Genomic DNA, 21081 nt, shown 5'->3' on the forward strand with positions numbered 1-21081 from the left:
GCATAGTTGACATCAGTTGAGGCTTGCATTGTATACTCGCAGGAAGCCTGCCCGGGGCAGCTGTTTAAGAGTGGACGTGCTTGAGGATTAACGTCTCAACCTGTGGACATTATGCTAAGGACGATCCAAGCTTATTACAATGCACGGTGTTGAGCAAGACCAACATAATTATATTTTAGTGGAAAGTCACTATTTTTCTGATTTTCCCGCGCTAACAGTGGTTAAGCTCTGCCGGTATAAAATCTATTCCTGGGCTGCTGTGCTGCCTCAAGTAATTACTATCCTTTTTTTAAAATATAGCTTTTTATTTCATTTGCTGTTTCCCTTGAATCGAAACCCTCATACGTTCGTAGATACGGATGTGCGAAACTGTTCTTGAGAAGTTCATGAGTGGAGATGTCAGCTGCACGAAAAAGAGCGAATCCTTATCCGAAGCCCAACTCCGTGAAATACGAAGTTCCAGTCACCTCACAAGTTTCTGTTTCTCCACTACCCAAACACGGTGTTCCAGTACTAACTGGCATCGTAAGTGAAGATACGCGGGGGGCCCGTCGTACAAGTGCAGTTCGCCTGGCGACAGCGGGCGGTACTCACGGTGAGGTTAACGTTGGGCACGGAGGGTCCGTGGCAGAGCAGCAGACGCACGATGTCCACGTTGCCCGCCCACGCGGCCAGGTGCAGCGGCGACGAGCCCTTGCCGTCCACGATGTTGGTCGACGCCTCGTGCGCCAACAGCAGCTGCACCACCTCTCTGCAACAGGTGAACACGTCTCCACCTGTAGACACACACTTCAGGCATCTTCCTATTCGAAAGAAACACACTGATTACCGTAATCACTGTGGGGGTATTTAGCTCTACATCCCGACTCCGTGCTCACTGTTTAAAAAGTCACAAAGTTTTTTTTTTTTTTTTTTTTTTTGTAAGATCGGTGAATTTGCAAATTGTTAAATGAAGAAAGGACTGTTGGCGATGACGTTTGCAAATCCCGAAAATGCAAAGAAATGGAAAGAAATACAGGATTATTCATAAGCATCTCTACGGTCTCAAAGAACTTCTGCAAGAGAACTGCAAGGCATACAGAAAATAGACATTTCAGTGGATAGTGCATCTCTCAAAGTTCTTAACCCATATTTCAGGTGTTCAATACGGACACCGTTTGTGATCAGACTCACTTTTGGAAAACTGGTTATTGGATTGCTACCTGCAGGTGCGAAGTATTTCGATGCCACAGTACGGAGCGGTTGCCTATGTTCTAACGTGTCTACCCTCTATGCAACTACGCCATGGCGTGCATTACGAATTGAAACTTGGAGAGATACTCTATCCAATGATGTGTGTCATTTCTCCCTAGTCTTGTAGTTTCCGTGCGGCCTCCTCCTGAAACTCTGGAGGCATTTATAAACAATCTTTTTCACGACCAAAAGTCATTGTAGAAACTGAGTTAAACACAAGTTCTACTGGAAATGAACCCAATGATAAATATCACTTCAGGAAATCACAACAGCGATGAAAGTAAAAGTGAGAGTGAAAGTTACGTTATTTAGGAGAGCATGATCTGAATGAGAAATTTAGAACTTACAGATGGCGATGGAAAAAGAAAGAAAACAAATGAGAAACACATACAAAGCTGCTACATAAATTTACTGAACCTATAGATTTTCTATGAGATTTTCTGACACACTTTTATATTGTAAGGTTTTCGGGTCAGAACAAAAACTGTGTAAGCTGTAAATAATTTTGGTTTAATGTTCCAATCTCATCACAGAAATACACGCATTTACACAGTTTACAAGGTGACAATGTTACGACAGTTGTCAAATGAACCCATCTCGTCCTCTGAAAGTGAAATAATCCTAAATACAACAATCGTAAACTTTAAGTTTCTTTACAAAATTATTCTTACGACTACTTCATGATGGTGTCCAGTACTACGATAAATCATCCGATTCCGGTTCACAGTTCGGTACTATTTAGGATGACAATCAAGTGTACGGGGGATCGTTAGTTTTGTGACAAGTTGAGCGAAAGATTGCCCAAGGTCGCTCGAGTTTACAGTGCACGCAAGCTGGTGAACCAACAAGTTTATGCCTCTGCTCGCGGTATTTACCTTAGTTGCGATCAGCTGTAGTCTGCATGGCTGCGCCGGCCGAAGTGACCGAGCGGTTAAAGGCGCTACAGTCTGGAACCGCTCGACCGCTACGGTCGCAGGTTCGAATCCTGCCTCGGGCATGGATGTGTGTGATGTCCTTAGGTTAGTTAGGTTTAAGTAGTTCTAAGTTCTAGGGGACTTATGACCGCAGCAGTTGAGTCCCATAGTGCTCAGAGCCATTTGAACCATGGCTGCTCTCGCCCTCTGAAATTTCTATAAAACTAATTAAGGCTTTGCTGATTTTTTCGGGAGACACTCTCCCTATATTTCTCTTTATGCGAGACAACATGTAGTCATCAATTATTCAAAAACAGTCTTAATCGCATTTATTATTATTATACCGCCAACCGGTTTCAACCCGACGTAGGGGTCATCTTCTGCGCGTTTGCACCAGCAGTCGACCAATGGTGTAAACGCCCAGAAGATGACCCCTACGTCGGGTTGAAACCGGTTGGCAGTATAATAATAATAAATGCGATTAAGACTGTTTTTGAATAATTGATTAATCATACTAATCGCTGCTTCATGTCCACAACCATGTTGTCCAAAAACAGGTACTCATCCCTAGTCTTGGAATATGTCGATATGCACGCGCATGGCTGGACCAGCATGCATATTAAAATGCCCTCTCAGTTCTCGCAAGGACAATTAAGTAACTGGATAGTTCGTTCCTCCACAGTTGGAGCTCAACGATGCTACAGCTAATTTCTAGCTTAATGTTAGCTGCAGTGAACGCAGTGTTCACTCAAATTTCTCCTCTGTGTCGTCTAGAGCCTTATGCGCTCCATTCTGCACTTGACGCCAGTTAAGAGAAGAGTCCACGAAAAATTTCGCTCTTGTCTTTCTCGTATCCTATTTGTTTCCGCACATGGGTTCTTTCGTTCTCCACATCACTTTTTTCGACCAATAGGAGCGTTCCTCTTATTTTGTGGAAACTCTCTCTGCCAATCGCAAGGGCCCGACCATTGAACTGCGTCGAAATCTCGGCACTTTACTCTTTCCTAGTTCGTTTCCGCCAATCGGACGTTTTGTCCCCTCTCCAGACGCCTAAAAGTTACGTGCGTACAATCACATGTGTACCATTCGCTGTTCACGTGATCAACTGCGTCAATGGTTTTGTTCGTCGCCATTTGGAATTCCGAAACGCAGTTTTCTAAAGCTTCTTTCTCTCCTACTTCTGGTGGCCCGTTACTTGCTCTTCAGTATGCGCCACCTGTCCGGTCGCTGACTCTCGCCATGGGACACCCCCTAGGAGCTTTTCGTGGTGTCTTCCGTGGTGCGGCCTCTGCTTCCGCCCGCGCTTGCTTCCACAAAAAACGTTTCCTCTCACTACTTGTTTCACCTTATGCTCATTGACATGCATTATATAGGAGCGGTGTGTTAATACCGTCGATTGAGTGTCATCCCTTTTGCATTACATACTTGTAGGCAAATCTGCTCATTACCGCCGCAGTAAGTTACGTATCATATTCACCTTCACGTTACGATGTATAAAACTCTTATGTAAGGTGCGAAACTGACCATTTATTCTGCCACCTTACAATATGTATGTGATAATACATGGGATTATAATTAACACATTAGTGTCATATTAACTCATATTCTTAGGCCTGTTTGTGTAATGGGGAAAATATTAACCGAATTATTGACGTATACATACATCTTTTACTTGTTAACAAGGATCATACTCTGATTTCATATTTTGATTTTTAGGGTTCCGTATCTCAATCGCTAAAAACGGAATCCATATGGGATCGCTTTGTTGTCTATTCAGTCCGTCTGTCAAGATCCCTTTTTAACAGGGACGGGTAGAGGTCCAAGTTCAAATTTATGTCAAATACTAAGGTCTGCGGTCCTTTGGCAGTGCAAAAAATTTACTTTTCTAAGTCAATGCAAGCCAAAGATGCGACCATTTAGGTCACATATTTTGACTCTCGTAAGTCACTAGTCAAACCTATAGAGGAAGTATCTACATAGATGTCGGGCCTGGTGGTGTAGCGGTAAAGAGCATTCTTGGAAACCGAAAGGTGCGGGATCGAAACTCGGTCGGACCAAGTCTTGGTTAACTTACCCTTCACCTCTCAACGACGTGAGAAGGCGTCAGAAACAATATGTGGTTCACATTCCCCCTTCCGAAGTTGGATAGCTGCGTTAGGTCAGGGGTACCCAAGTCTCCCAAGTGGCGCCCAACACAAAGACATTTGAGCCACACAAAATAATAATAATAATTATTATTATTATTTATATAAAAACTAAATTTGATTAAGTTTGTCTGGTTTCTTTCATTTACACATTAATTGAAAGGCTTATGACCAATATTCGAATGTATACCTGGTAACATGCAACAGACACTTCCTACGCTTGTGAATCCAGGTACCGACAAACTAAAGAGAGATCACAAGGTTTACTTACACAGATCGCACTACTACATTAAAGCTGTACCAAAGTCAGTAGACACTGTTCATGTTTTGTGATATACTTGACAATACATACACCACTTGCTTCTGACAAGAAATTAGCAATGGAGCAAGGAGAATCACCAATAAATTCTTTACGTTTTTCTCAAAATGTACTTCTTTACTAGCTTTTTATTATAGAAGGTGAGAACTCATTGAGCATAAGTGTTCATGAATTACGGACATATTTCCGCAAAAAAAATGTGTTTCCTTTTAACCAGTATCGATTCCTTGAACTGAGCTAATACTTCTAAAAAGAAAAAAAAGAACAACATTACCTATCAAAACTTTCATTAATGAATAAATTAATACAGTGCGTTTCAAGAGAGATGTAATTATTTTATGAGGTGGCGGTACAGTCTATTTGAATGAAACATTCCATGTGACACGTGTACAACTTTTATTATTACAGAGATACAGCTGGTGACAGACAAGTATTCATGCCATGTATTGGTACCGCAGTTGCTATGAGTTCATTTATTAAGTGCTATTTTCGTTCCGAAGTTAAGCTTGTGAAGTTCTCCTTCAGTTTACAAAACTGAACTCTTGAACTACTACTGCGATTTTTTGGCCGATTGTCCTTCACTGCTTTAGGGGAGAAGTTCATAAAAAATACACACTATTTGAAAGATGCACCTAATCCACAATTTTGAAGGTACGGCAATGAAATTTGCACCAAGTTTTACATGGAATTAACACATTTACTGCTATGTTTCTTGGGCTATATCTCTAACTTTTTATGGAATTCAAAAATTTTATTTTCAAAAAATAACATGTCGCTTTTTCTCAGAAAGTATCCAAGAAATTTCTACAATGTTTTCACTGTTTAATCTCTCTGCATATAGTAAGCATCTCACATGAGGTTTTTTTAAAAATATATCGAATAGGAGAATTTACTATTTTTAACTATAATTCTGTAAGTACAAATAAAATTCATGCAAAATTCCAGCTTACACAAATTTCCAAATTTAATGATTTTATAGGAAAATGTGTACCATATTTAATAATTCTAGCCTTCACAGTCTCTGAGAAAAAGAAACATATACTTTAAAAAACATAATTTTTCAGTAAATGGAATTTAAAGTTCAACCTAACGTTTATTCTCAAGCCAGCTCTTCAGAAGGCCCTAGGTTTGTACTCAGGATTGTCTGTCCCTTCAAGGCTTCTATTCTGTTTTCCTATTTTCTGCAATTATGGCCATTGTAGCAGATGAAAATGTGTTTTTTGAGTATGATTTCTATATGAGCTAATTCAGAGACTCATTTGGATTCTGGCTTTTGCTATGAACATACTTCCATACTTCATTAGAAGTTCAGTATTGGCAGAAAACCTGTAAGTAGGCTTGACAACATAGGAGCAAATAACCATCATCCTACCAACTTAGAATAAGACGCGAAAATCATGGGGATATACAACCATAACAAATGCCTTATCGCAATGCAGGAAAACTACACACCCAGAAACCCACTGCAGAGAACAAACAAATCATAAACGACGAACAGGTAATAACCAGACACACATCAACACAAACTCTCTGCTACACCTAATAAAATAAGTAAGGCAGACAAACGGTATCCAAAATAAATACATACATACTAAACCACACAAAAAATGGTTCAAATGGCTCTGAGCACTATGGGACTTAACTTCTGAGGTCATCAGTCCCCTAGAACTTAGAACTACTTAAACCTAACTAACCTAAGGACATCACACACATCCATGCCCGAGGCAGGATTCGAACCTGCGACCGTAGCGGTCACGCAGTTCCAGACTTAAGCGCCTAGAACCGCACGGCCACACCGGCCGGCCTGTTTTACACAGAGCACGTGAGCGCAGGCGTATATTGTATCGTAAATTGGGCAAATTAATTTCAAATTGCGAGAAGATGACGTGGAAACGCCAACAAGAAATGATTTGGTCAGAGCGAAAAATTTATCTTCCACTTCCACCTACACCCACTGTTACTCGTTGCGGGACACGGTTGAAAGTAGTAGTATATTACGCACGCAATTCCGAAAATTTTAAATTGGTGATTGATGAACTTAGTAAGGATGACGCTTCTTCAATTGAAATTCTTCAGGGCTTAACGACACTTTACTAAAAAATGAATTGTCTTACATATCTGCAATTTGAGTTTCTTCTTTCCCGGTATCAAAGAATTAGAAACATCAACCAGCTTGTTAATTGAGACAGTAAATGAAGGGCATAACACTGATAAAGAATTAATTCACTCAAAGGTCCAAAAGCGCAACCTATTGAACAAAAATTTACAAGTGTGTTCGAAAAAAAAAATAGTGGAGTTCACATCAGGTATTAAATTGCCAAGGTTTTGGAAGTGGAAGTTGGCAAAACTGAAAATGTTTGTGCCAGTGACATTCTTTTGATGAAATGTGGAAGACTATCACCACGTGAGATTGGAAGGTCCTTCTCCCGCTCTCGTGCGTTGTTTCGAGACAAGCGATAACGGTCTGTGTTGGAAAAATTGGAGAAAGTTTTTTTGTTCACTGCAAAAGCGAATTGTTTCAATCCGTCCATGCTTCAGCAATATTTGTCGGTGATTTTTAAACACAGGTGTTTACAGTTTTGTAATGAAACAAAATACTTTCGCATTTTTCATGCGTATTTTTTATATTTTTCCTGCATAAAAAATAAAATATTTTAAAAATCTTCAGCACATAAAAATCCATTGCCTACAAATAATAAAGGTGAAACGCGAATAGTACGTAAAATTCGTTTTCTTCAGTTGATAATTATCAATTACGTTCCATCTGTTTACAACATAACAGTATGTTTTCGATAACCTTCTGCGCATCCTCGTGAGAGGTATTACCAGAGGAGAAATAATATATTATTCGCCATAATGCCACTTGTCATTCGGTAACAATTTCAAACATTATTCGTAAACAGAGCGTTGAAGTAAGTTTCTTTCCTTGTACGACATCCTGCTTGTCCTACAGAAGTGAGAGCAAGTATTTGCACTTACTGCACTATCGAGAAACTGAGATCGCAGGTACACTATTCCATTAAAACCATTAAAAATCCTCAGCAGGAAATACGCTATTAATGGCATAATACATGCCAATATAAGCCCAATAGAAGTTTATTAATGCAGAGAAACTGACTGCGGAATATATTTTATGGCGCATTCATCGACAAACGTCACAAAAGTATTCAAAACGAACATACTGATTTAGTGGCTCGGCTCTGAGCACTATGGGACTTAACATCTATGGTCATCAGTCCCCTAGACCTTAGAACGACTTAAACCTAACTAACCTAAGGACATCACACAACACCCAGTCATTACGAGGCAGAGAAAATCCCTGACCCCGCCGGGAATCGAACCCAGGATACTGATTTAGTGTTGGCGCCTACTTTTGCGAGCAAAAACACACTACTTCGGGACTATTTCTCGTTGGAGAAGGAAGGAACGGGTATTAAAGAATAATGTTCCGCCGACAGTGATACCATTAGATTCAGAGCAAAAGCTCGACTTGGAAGAAGGGGGCAAGGGAACCAACCTGCCGTGGCCTTTTACAATGAATTCTTGGGAATCTGTCCGGTCGAACAGGCGTTTGGGCCCCGTTCCTTTTGAACCTGAGTGCAAGTAACCACTGATACCACTGGAAAATTAATTCTGTTACTATTTTAAGATTACAAAAAATTCGCCAGCGCAGGTAGAACTCGCGCTCTGAGGGTTCCGTACAAACTTCATTGTGTATATAGTCAGCTCAGCCATCCAGGGAACATAGAACCTCGACGATTCACTGACAATGGCAGGATATCGGTCCCGAGAGCTCCAAGACTTTCGAGAATATTTCAAGTCTGAAGTCAGATAACAAACGACAATACAAATACTTTTTTCGAGTGGCTTTTTTTGTGTCATCAGTCTCCTGACTGGTTTGACGCGTCCCGCCACGGATTCCTACCCTGCGCCATCCTTCTCACCTCACAGTATCGACTGCAACCTACTTCCTCAATTAGTTGCCGCATGTACTTCAACCTCTCTCTTCCTCTACAGTTCTTACCCTCTACGGCTCCCTCTAGTACCATGGAAGTTGTTCCGTTATGTCTTAACGGTTGTCCAACCATGCTCTCCCTTCTTATTGTCCGTGTACTCGACGTATTCCTTTTCTCGCCAATTCTCAGGAGAACCTCATCATTTCTTACCTTAACAGTAAATATAATTTTCAACATTCTTCTGTAGCACCACATCTCAAATGCTTCGATTCTCCTCTGTTCCGATTTTCCCACAATTCAAGTCTCACTATCATACAATGCTGCGCAGCACACGTACATTTTTCAGAAATTTTTCCTCAAGTTAAGTCTTATGTTTGATACTAGTATACTTGTCTTTGTCAGGAATGCCCTTTCTGCCAGTGCTAATCCACTCTTTACGTCATCCTTGTTCCGTCCATCACGGGTTATTTTGCTGCCTAGGTAGCAGAATTCCTTAACTTCGTCTACTTCGTGATGCCCAGTTCTGAAAAGTTTCTCGATGACCCCATTTCTGCTACTTCTCTTTACTTTCGTCTTTCTTCGATGTACTCCCAATCTGTATTCTGTACTCAACAGACTGTTCATTCCATTCCGCAGATCCTGTAATTCTTCTTCACTTTCAACGAAGAGAGCAATGTTATCAGCGAATCTTGTCGTTGATATCCTTTGACAGTAAATTTCAACCTCACTATTGTATCTGTCTTATTTCCTTCACTGCTTCTTTGATGTATAAATTGAAGACTACATCCCTGTCTTATACCGTTTTTAATCCAAGCACTTCGTTCTTGGTCTTGCAGTCTTATTATTTCCTCTTGGTTCTTGTACATGTTGTATTAATACTCGTCTTCCCTACCCCTACACCTTACCCCTATCTTTCTCAGAATTTCGAACGTCTTGCACCATTCTAGACAGTCGAACGCTTGTTGCAGGTAGACAAATCTAACTGACGTGTCTCGATTTTTCTTCAGTCTCGCTTCCACTATCAACCACAGCGTCAGAACTGCCTCCCTGGTGTCTTTACCTTTCTTAACGCCAAAATAATCGTCTTCTAAGGGATCCTCAATTTTCTTTTCCATTCTTCTCTATATTATAATTGTCTGCAACATGGATGCACGAGCTGCGATAATTTTCGCACTTGTCGGCTCTTGCTATCTTCGGAATGGTGTGGATTATGTTTTTCCGAAATTCTGATGGTATATCTCCTGTCTCGTATACGTTCTACGCACCAACGTGAGTAGTCGTTTTGTTGGTACTTCCCCTAACGATTTTAGAAATTTCATGGGATGTAATCTATCCTTGATCTAAAGTCTCCCATAGCTCTCTTAAATTCTGATTATAATACTAGATCCCCCATCTCGTCCCTGTTTCTTCTTCTATCACATAATCAGCCAAGTCTTCTCCCCTCACAGAGGATATCAATGTACTTTTTCCACCTATCCGCTCTCTCCTCTGCATTTAGCAGTTGGATGCCAATTGCATACTTAATGTTACCGTACTTGCTTGAGCCATATTTTTTCCCCTATTTCAATCAATGTTTCCCTAAATTTAGAAAGCATATATACTGCTGAGTAGTCTCAAGACTGTAGCACACATTTCCACACACTTGTCAGACACTTTGTCCTCTTTCAAAATATTTATTAGTGAGGGAAATTGCTGGTCAAATTTAGAAACATGTAACATCTCGAAGTTACCAAATCAGTGTCTAGTAACTTTTTACACAATTCGCACTGCGAGATACCTGCCGAGTTATTTCAAACTGCCCCATAAACACATGAACACTTTTCCCCTGCTGGACTTGGGCTCTGTTTCGAGAATGGTATATATTAGGTAATTCTTAATTTATCCTTGATCTCGCCGTGTGGCTGCGCGGATAGAGGCGCCATTTCACGGATTCCGCGGCTCCTCCCGCCGAAGGTTCCAGTCCTCCCTCGGGCATGGGTTGTGTGTTGTTCTTAGCATAAGTTAAGTTTCATTTAGTTTAAGCAGCGTGTAAGTCTAGGGACCGATGACCTCAGCAGTTTGGTCCCTTAGTAGGAATTCACACACATATGAATTTTTTTTTCCATCGATCTCGTTTAACTTTGGTTTGTTCATTTTGATGCTCCCACCTTTATGACAAATGAGCTGCATTGAAACTACCTACGCAAACATATACCTGATTAGTGACGTTGCAGTAACACCGAAACCTGTTGTCTGGTGCAGCAAGCTGAATGTGTCCCGTGAAGGTCGCTAGGTCTGCAGAAATCCATGCTGACCTGCTTTAACCACTGTGCTTCAGTACACATATACTCCTGTGTCCCCGTTGCAGCAAGTTGATCTGCTATAATCATTGCGGCGGAGATAGAGCCAGGCAGGTTAGAATGAAAATTTGTACTCCTCTGGGTAAAACACATTCAGAAATGAATAAACGATGGAAACATGTGTACATGCACTGACCATTAGTAGTTGTATTGCGCTGGACAAGAGTGTGTGTGTGTGTGTGTGTGTGTGTGTGTGTGTAGTACCAGGCCAGCTCTACAGAAGGGACCGCGCGTTACGTAAGCAACACGAGCCGCCCGGCGGCCGACTTCCCGTGGAATGCTGCCCAGAGTTCTGCTCCGCTGTTTTCGCCACGCCTGACCACCTGCCCGTTCAAGCGTTAAGCGCGTGCTGTCTGCTCTCTCTTGCGCCGTTGATAAGCTACACGAGTTTCCCCTGGTTTCTATCACTCGGGGCTCTAGTGCCAGGGTAGAAAAATCTTTTTAACGGCAGGAAAAATATAAAATTATATTTAAAAAACGGAGAAAATTCTGGCAAATAATTAGCGCCAAAATAAAAAAAAATTCCTTTTTCTGTGGCTGGAAAGGCGTACATACTAGCCTCTCAGCCGCTGCTACATCTAGCTAAATAGTCTGTCGTCTCCTCTCTCTCTCTCTCTCTCTCTCTCTCTCTCTCTCTTTTTCAACGTGTGTGTGTGTGTGTCACTCAATGACTTTCCTCTAAGGCTCTCGTTTCCGTTTTGATTGGTTCACATGGCTTTGAGCACTATGGGACTTAACTGCTGAGGTCATCAGTCCCCAAGAACTTAGAACTACTTAAACCTAACTAACCTAAGGACATCACACACATCCATGCCCGAGGCAGGACTCGAACCTGCGACCGTAGCGGTCACGCAGCTCCAGACTGTAGCGCCTAGAGCCGCTCGGCCATTCTGTTCTGAGACAGGATTAAAATTACCGTTATCTGTGTTTTTATAAGCGACATATACATCATGTATTGGTAATTAAATTCGGTAAACCAGATATATTTGTGAAGTACTATCGAGTAAATGGGCTTGGCGAGATCAGTTCATAGATCGACGTTACGTAAACACTGCTAAGGCTGAAAACACGACTTTCCTCAAGGTGAGCATAATCAAGGATATACGTAATGCGCTTGACCTCCAACGTCTGGTCTGAAAGCGGCACTTTCTTACAAAGTATAGCGTCTGTTACGTAAACTGCCAAATTACAACGCAAACCACGCACGATCTCTACGGTTTCAACATATTTAAATCTCAAGAAAACGGGAGCACCGATGGCTGTATTATTTCCCTGCACTGCTGACAGAAAGCCACATCGATCATAGACCTTTCCTGGAACGTAGTCCAGGTAACTCTAGAACTTAATGGTGGCAAATACCAACGCCACCTTTTAATTTTAAAGTGAGACAGTATACCAGCTGAAACGTAGAACACGCGAGGCAGTACTGACCCTACGACTTATCTTAGAAGATAGGCTGTAGAAAGGCAAATCTGCGTTTATAGTATTTGTAGGTTTGGAGAAAAGTTTTTGAAAGTGTTGACTGGACTACACTCTCTGTAATTTTGCAGTTAGTAGGAATAAAGTTCAGAGAGCGAAAGGTTTTTACAACTTGTAGAGACATCAGACTGCAGTTATGACCCGAAAGGCATGAAAGGGAAGCAGTGGTTGAGAACGGAGTGAGACAGGTTTGTAGCCTATCCCCGATGTTATTGAAACTCTACATCGAGCAAGCTGTGAAGGAAACAAGGAGATATTTGCATAAAAAGTTCTCGGTTTACTTGCCGCGTCAAAATTGGATAAAATCCCAAGCTTTCGATGACTACCTCCGTCATCTTCGTCAGGGGTAAAACTGACTGTCGTGGACCGGTGAGGCTTCCGCTTTTATAAGCAGTGGACGGTTTCTCATTGGCTGGATGACGTCACGGTGAAACCGATGCGTACTGAGGTGGCGGCCTCTATATCCATAGATTTTGTTTGCGCGCTTTATCCAGCGTTGCTTGCAGCGCCATCCATCGCAACAGGCGGAGAACTGCGAGGATTGTAAGAAGTCTCCCTCTGTGCTCTTTCTATATCAATTGCGCGCTTCCATGCATTGCTGAGTGCATAACAGGAATCTCTGTTGAAATTATTTTCACAGAGTCTAATTTCAACTGCTTCCCTGATGACAGAGTCCCAATAGTTTGAAGCGTGAGCAAGTAGTCTTGTTTCATCGAATAAAATCTTATGTTTATTTAACAAACTGTGCTCAGCCACCGCTGATTTTTCTACATACCTGTATTTCAGGTGACGCTGATGTTCCACACAGCGATCGGCGACAGTTCTTATAGACTGGCCCACATAACTTTTGCCACACTCGCAAGGAATGCTATAAATTCCCGGTACTCGCAGGCCAAGACTATCTTTCACGGGTCGCAGCATTTCCTTAATCTTCCTGGGTGGCCGGAAGACTGGTCTGATTCCTTGCCGGCTCAGGACTCTGCCGATCTTGCTGGTCGTTGCACCGCAGAATGGTAGCCGCGCGATGTGTTGGTCCTCTTGATCTGTTCGAACAGCGTCCTTTCTTGGTTTCTTCGCCAGAGTAGATCTGACATCACGAACAGAATAACCATTTTTTATTAATACCGTCGTCAGATGGTTAATCTTGGGGCCGAGATGATCCTTGTCCGAAATAGTCCTTGCTCTGTGTACCAAGGTGTTCAGCATAGCTCTCTTCTGAGCTGGGTGGTGAAAACTACGCGCGTTTAGATATAAATATGTAGGCGTCGGTTTTCTGTGCACAGAATGTCCGAGACGTCCATCTGATTTTCGCTCCACCAGTACATCTAAGAAGGGTAACTTTCCATCCTTCTCCACCTCCACTGTAAATCTTATGTTCTGATGTATACCATTCAAATGTTCTATGGATATAGAGGCCGCCACCTCAGTACGCATCGGTTTCACCGTGACGTCATCCAGCAATGAGAAGCCGTCCACTGCTTATAAAAGCGGAAGCCTCACCGGTCCACGACAGTCAGTTTTACCCCTGACGAAGATGACGGAGGTAGTCATCGAAAGCTTGGGATTTTATCCAAATTTGACGCGGCAAGTAAACCGAGAACTTTTTATGCAAGGACTCCGTCGCGAAAGACTTCGTAGTCAAGGAGATATTTGGCTAGGGAATGAAAGTTCAGGGAGAAGAAATAAAGATTTCAAAATTTGATGATGACATTGTAATTCTGTAGAGACGGCTAAGGACTTGGAGCAGCAGTTGAGTGGAATACATAGTTTCTCGAAATAGGTTATAGGATGATAAACTTAAAACAAGGGTAATGTGATGTAATCGAATTTAATCAGGCGATGCTTAGGGAATGAGGTTAGGAAATGGGGCGCTAATAATAGTTTACGACCTTTGCTATTTGGGCAGCGAAATAACTGTGACCAAAGTAGGAAACATATGAAATGCATACTGCCAATAGCAAGAAAAGTTTTTCTAAAAATGAGGTATTTGCTAAAATTTGATGTGAATTTAAGTATTGGGAAGTCTTTTCTGAAGGCCTGGAGTACTGCCTTATATTGAAGCGAAACGTGGATAAAAGAGATTTCAGACAAGAAGATTACACAAGCATCTGAAATGTGATGTCACAGAAGAATGCTGAAGATCAGGTGCGCACATCGAATAACAGATGAGGTGGTACTGAATCGAACTGAGGAAAAAGGAACTGGTAGAACTTGACTAACAGAAGGGATCGGTTCGATAGGACACAGCCTCAGGCATAAAGGAATTGTCAATTTGGTGATAGAAGGAAGTGAGGGAGGGTGGGGGGTAAAAACCGTGGAGGGAGATCAAGGCTTGAATACAGTAAGCAGGTTGAAGACCACATCAACAACCAGCTGTACCTTTAGCTAGAAAGCTTGGGTAAGTAATGCCGTGGACGCTACTCGATATTAAGAATTGCATGACAGTTCGTGTAGTAGGAATAGTAATTGAGTGGCCATTCAGATGCGAAGAACTGAACTTTTGTCGTCAAAATACATAGACTCCATTGCAAGGCGTACCGTCTGCCAGCATGCACCCTGCGTTTTTTTTTTTTAACTGTCACTACATTCTTAATGCGGACAGATACAGTCCAAATGCAGGCGAGAGGAGGTAAGGAACACGTCTCAAGCGCAATAAACGCGGGCACTATTGATGACGTGATGGAAAAGGTCATATAGAAAGTATGCTTCTCACGGTGGCGAATTATATGAGGAGGTTACATATCTCAGCCAGGCGAAACTCATCCTGCTCATAAATTCCATAGTAGTCTCAGTATTTGTGGTTCCTAGATGACAAGCTACGTACGGAAAATGGAAAGAGAGTTCGTCTAGCCTCTTTAACTATTTGTCGTCTTCATAAACAGTTTTGCACAGCCTTCCTCATAGGTTCTCAATCAGGTCAAGATTACAGGCCACTGTTTGGCCATTACATGCAATTTCTGAAGAACCCACTCCTTTATGAACCTGATGGCCCGGATGATTGCAGTGCTTACTTCACTATTCACGGTTCGGTTGCAATATTCTCAGCAGATGGCAGAAGGTAGTGGGGAAATATTTTTGGTAGTCAGTTGAATTCTTTCATCTTATGAATGACACCTTGGTAGGTACAACTTGAATCTTCACAGCCGTATTTCCTGTTATTCCTTTCAATAGGTCATATTTCTTTTAGAAAGTTGCGTCTTCAAGAATGACAAACCATTACCACAATTAAGTCGCGCTGCTGTTCCTCATTAATGACAATGACGCGATTCCAGGTACTGTATTGGCAGACATCCGATTCTCTAGCCGCAGAAAAAATTTTTTGTTTGTGCTATTGCAGCAAACGGGCGAGCCTCTTTCGTGTCGTCTCCTCGGTTGTATTGATGTAGACCAGAGGTCCCCAAACTTTGTCTCTTAGATCACATGCCATTTTTTTCTGTTTTGGGTTGCGGTATCGGCCGTGATCAAGTTGGCCGCATTTTCTAACACGCGCGCCGCCAATTACCCCGCCGCATTACCTGCAGCCGCCAACGTGGCAGGAACGCGCTGCCACGGACGATTACGCCTCTGCCAATGAGATGCAAGCAACCCCTCTCCGAAGCTCCAACGTTCAGACTTTCATGCACTGACCCAATTTTCCTTATTTGCCAGTTGAATAACATTTACAGACTTTCGCAGTGGCCATGGCACGACATCTTGTGAACAGAACAGAATTGAGGAGTGACAAATTTATTACCTTTTGTATCTGTATATATTTCTACATTCAAATCTACGGTTAGAAACTGGTGCTTCTTTTATTTTCGATCGTAGATGAAGAATAAATTAATATGAGAATTCCCTGTTCATGAACAGCATCTGTTCCTCGATGCTGTATCCACTAAAGAACCGCACAACGTGTAAACCAAGACATAAAAAGGCACACCTCTTGTCTTCCATGTACTAGATTTTTACAAATTCGTAACTTCGGTCCTGTTTTTGAGAGCTGATACAGGGCTACTCACCATGGTAAGTTGACCTGTAGAAATGAACAGTTAAAAACTTTAAAAAATCATGTTGATAATTATATATTTACTAATTTACACAACACAAAATTCAGTCAAGTACAATTATATAAATACTTATAATTGGAAGGACGGGCCAGATGCGTTATAAGCAGATTTTCAATATTTGGGTTCCTTTCGTTAGATTTACCATTAAATCTCCTCAGTCAGTGTTTTCCAATCTATTTCTTTCTTTTCTTTTTTTTTCTTCCCTTAAATAGTTTGGCAACCGCACTGAAACTCCTTTTGCATGGTATATGAAGAAGCAGAAGCTATGAAAAACTTTCTCACGATAGTCCATAAAACAGGAAAAGTAACAGGTATGTCTCTTTGAAGCCAGACATGCTCATTTCCCTTCTAAACGGTACCTTAAGTTAGGATCAGTTCTTCTTGAAATAAGACATCCGTTTCTTCAGTATCACAGTATGAACTGATAATCCAATGTGGTATTTCCATACGTAAAACATCATTAAACCTAGTTTCAAAGTCTGTCCGAAGGACATTTAAAGGTTGAACGCAAGCTGAAACGACACAATCCTGGCTTTTGTCTGTGGCTCACTGGGACACCGGAAAAATTCGTGCCGTCCAATGTTTTGCTTCATTAGTTTGATTCTGGGAAGAAAATCAAAAATGATAAGCTTCGTTTTTACCATATGTAGACTGTTATCTTGTAACTCAGTTAAACTCACTAAATTTAGAAAAAAAGCTGTTAAATAAGCAACGTTCGATTTCCAATTAATAAAATTTTCCTTCACATTTGGATGTTTGGTACCCACAATCTCTTAAACAGTCTCAAAGAGTAACAAAACTCTTGTCAAACATACGCTTTTTGATAGCCAACGTACTTCAGTATGTAGGAGTAACCGATCAAAGTTCTCGTCTTTTTTTTCGTATATCTGCGGAAATATGCTAGAACTGAACGCTTTGCTTCGAATTTTGTTTCTATGTTAACGACAAATTGAAGATTTTCATGCAATCTATCCCTCGGATTTTTAGCAGCTGAATGTTGTCGATGGATGACGCAGTGTAGTGCAAACATACCCGATACACTCTGAGGCAACAGAAACGACGCACCAGACAAAAAAGTGATTACAGTTTGAGAAAAATTGGATGATATACTCAAGAGAAAGAGCTTCACAAATTGAGCAAGTCAATAATGCGTTGGTCAACCTTTGGCCCTTAAGCTAGTAGTTACTCGGCTTAGCGTTGATCGGTAGAGTTACTGGATGTCCCCCTGAGGGATATCGTGCCAAATTTTGCCCAATTTGCGCATTATATCGTTAAAATCCCATTACGGTTGGAGGGTACTGCCTATAATTCTCCAAACGTTCTCAATTTGGGGAGAGATCCGGTGAGGCAAGCACGACAACATGCAGTAGAAATTTCCGGTGTGCAGGCCGGCATTATCTTGCTGAAATATTAGCCCAAGATGGCTTTTCCTTGAAAGACATCAAAACGGGGCCTAGAATATGGTCGACGTACCGCTGTGCTATACGTGTGCCGCGGATGACAACCACATGGGTCCTACTGTGAAAAGAAATGCCATCCTAGACCATCACTTCCGGTTGTCGGGCCGTATGACGAGTGACAGTCTGGTTGGTACACCATCGTTGTCCTGGTTGTCACCAGACGGGTCTTCGCTTGTCATCGAGGCTCAGTTCGGAGCGGGACTAATCAATGAAGACAGCTCTACATCAGTCAATGAGATTCCAGGCCAAAGACGTGTCTAGAAACGACCCGGACAGCGGTGGGATACCAGCCTGACTGTTGCCCGCCATACAGCCTGACTATCAGAAATGAAGGTATAGGGTGTCACTTCTTTTCATAGCAAGACCACTTCGGTTGTCATCCGCAGATCACTTACAGTACAGCCGTACGTCGACAATTTTCTACACCCCGTTTTGTTGTCCTTGATGAAAAGCCATCCTGGGCTTACGTTTCAGCAAGTTAATGCCCGCCGGCACATGACGAGAGCTTCTACTACTTGTCTTCGTGTTTACCAAACCCTACTTGAGCCAGCAATGTCGCCGGATCTCTCCCCAATTGACAAAGTTTGGAGCATTATGGACAGAGTCCTTTTATCAGATCGGGATTTAATGATCTAACGCGCCAGTAGGCAGAATTTAGCACAATATCCCTCGGAAAGACATCCAAAACTCTGTCAAGGAGGTAATTTATTGATGCTGTATGTGACACTGCCAAAGTTTCTATGAAAAAAGCAGTGGAGGAATTAGTGGAAATAAACGAAAAAGATAAAGCCTGGGGTAGATATTTATGACAGTGAATCTCCTACAAGTTATACTGACCTGTGTGTGACTGTGGATGGGACCTGGACGAAAAGGGGTCATAATCTCTGTATGCAGTTGTATCTGTTATTGGTATTGACTCAGGTAAAGTTTTAGATGCAGAAATTATGTCTAAGTACTGCCGCCAGTGTGCAGCAAGGAAATTGTCCAACAATGAAGACAGTGAGAAACTGTGGCAAGAAAAGCATGCCGTAGAAGCTGTAAAAATTATAGTGGCTCAAGTGGGGGCATGGAGGCTGCTGCAGTTGTGAGGATGGTCTCCAGATTTGAGGACCAGTATGGTGTTAGATATACTAAATACCTTAGTGATGGGGTCTCCTCTTCTTTCAAAGCTGTAACAGATAAAAATCCGTACAATACAACAATAGAAAAGTTGGAATCCAAAAGAGACTTGGTGGTAGGCTTCGTCGCTTGCTGAAAGAGAAGAAAGGTGAAGTACTTGAGGATGGAAAACCACTACATCTAGGTGATTACTCTGCTGTAATTATATAAAAGGAAACGGTCGCCAGCCTAACTAGGCACAATTGCACCCACTACTATTATGGTTAACTTTCTTCAGTAACGATTGGGGTTGACTTTACATGATACTTAACTTCTGTTTCGCTTATAACATACAAGACAGTAGCACAATTTAGCAAGTAATGTACCAGTGATTTGTCTTGATGTACACTGCAGGAGTATTAATAAGTTTACGCTAAAAATGGCTCTCAATAACACTTACAACCTGTATATTACAGTATGAAAATAATGATAATTACAGCTAAATGCCTACTAATGGTGGAGCACTACTGACTTGGACAAGAGATTCCTTTGTCAATTTAACAATTGGAAATTACTACTATTGAAATAGTTACTAAGTAATTGCATCTTTCGTAGCTATTACTATTTGCATTCTCATGGAACATTCACTTTCTTATATATTTAGCTCAAATGGAACATGTGATACCTAAATCTAGTATAGTTTCAATATTTGTAGCTAAGTGCTTATTCTTGATCGCAGATATTGTAAGATGACATTAAAATCTTGCTCAACTATTGGCAAGGTCGCGGCTGAACGCTGTTAACTACAAACACATAATTTGTAAATACTATTATTTCAATAAGAAAAACCTTTGAACTAAATACTTTAAATATTCTCTTAATAACTGTACTTTGGTGCAACGTCATCTGTCCATTCATGAAAACTACGTGGAGTATTTCAAAACTTATGCTCACTGAATAATTATGTACTTTACACTTTCGCAACATTTGTTAACTTTTGTTAAGGAAGATAAATGCTTTTTCAGCTCAGTAAAATCGGATACTCGGATTCATCGTAGCAGTTGCGATACGACCCTATCTAGCTAAATGACTAAGGATAAATTACGGTGGCTCAATACAAAGTTTACAGAACTTAAAATTACTATCGAAAACGAAATCACGTAACTGGTTCATGCAGCTATACAGTAGTGAACTAATAATTTGAGATGAAGATGGTGGCAGCGTCGATCTCCTGTGCTATTAAAAAAAGGAAGGCAGGAAAAACATCCGTGTGTCTTCCTGTGTAACTAGCTCTGAAAATTCTCTTCTCAGCGTCAGATTTTCATAGTACAAAGCTAACCAAAGTACGCCACGAATAATAAACCGAATTACTTCCGCATCCGAGGCTATATTGCTGTTCTCGCTTCTCTTAGTTCACAAGATGCGCGTCGTTTGCCAGTTACCCACCGACTGACTCATGCCACAAAGGAGCTTTCACTATGCGTGAACCAGAACTGCAATTAAAGTTTTAGCTTTTACATTCTTTTGCAGCACGTTACTTTTGAAATTATATCCATAGATTAATTACAACTACAAAAATTATCATAGATACTGAATAAAATATTTGCATCCATGTTTCATCAAAGAGCAGGGTTATACAAATGTCACATTAAGTAAAAACAGACAAAGAAGTTAGATAAGACCATTATAGGTAACATTGATAACAGTGTCACAACTTGAGGGGTGACAAGTTGTATTCGGTACTCCGTATCACTCACGACCTGGTCAGCTCAGGACAAAAAACTGGATGAACACAAATAACTACGTAGTTGGTGCGAACGTGCGAGAAAGAAGACAGGCGAGTAATGAAACGTTTCCGTTACTCGGGGTGCCGCTGGGGGGTAACGAACTGAAGGAAAACGGAAAATACCCGTACGATCCGACATTCGTGCATTAGCTGCGTGCTGGGGAAAAATATACGAAGATTTCAGGAAGTAACGAAACAGTACTTAAAAAGAGTCTCGTAGAAACTCGGTACTCAGTAAGGAACACATGCGATTTGCAACAGCTTTATACCTCAGTAATAGGTTTTACTGATTGAATTTAAGTATCTG

The 21081-nt window shown here is 41.4% G+C and overlaps 1 protein-coding gene across 1 annotated transcript in view; it reads right to left on the reverse strand.

Moving 5' to 3' along the window:
• LOC124805674 (ankyrin repeat and SAM domain-containing protein 1A-like) overlaps positions 1–21081 on the reverse strand; it is a 586984-nt gene that overhangs the window by 380104 nt on the left and 185799 nt on the right. The window contains exon 3 of the mRNA XM_047266244.1: positions 595–751. Within this exon, the coding sequence (XP_047122200.1) occupies positions 595–751 (157 nt within the window). The remainder of the gene's footprint in view (positions 1–594; positions 752–21081) is intronic.

This window comes from Schistocerca piceifrons, chromosome 7 (assembly GCF_021461385.2).
Source record: "Schistocerca piceifrons isolate TAMUIC-IGC-003096 chromosome 7, iqSchPice1.1, whole genome shotgun sequence".
Classification (NCBI taxonomy): domain Eukaryota; kingdom Metazoa; phylum Arthropoda; class Insecta; order Orthoptera; family Acrididae; genus Schistocerca; species Schistocerca piceifrons.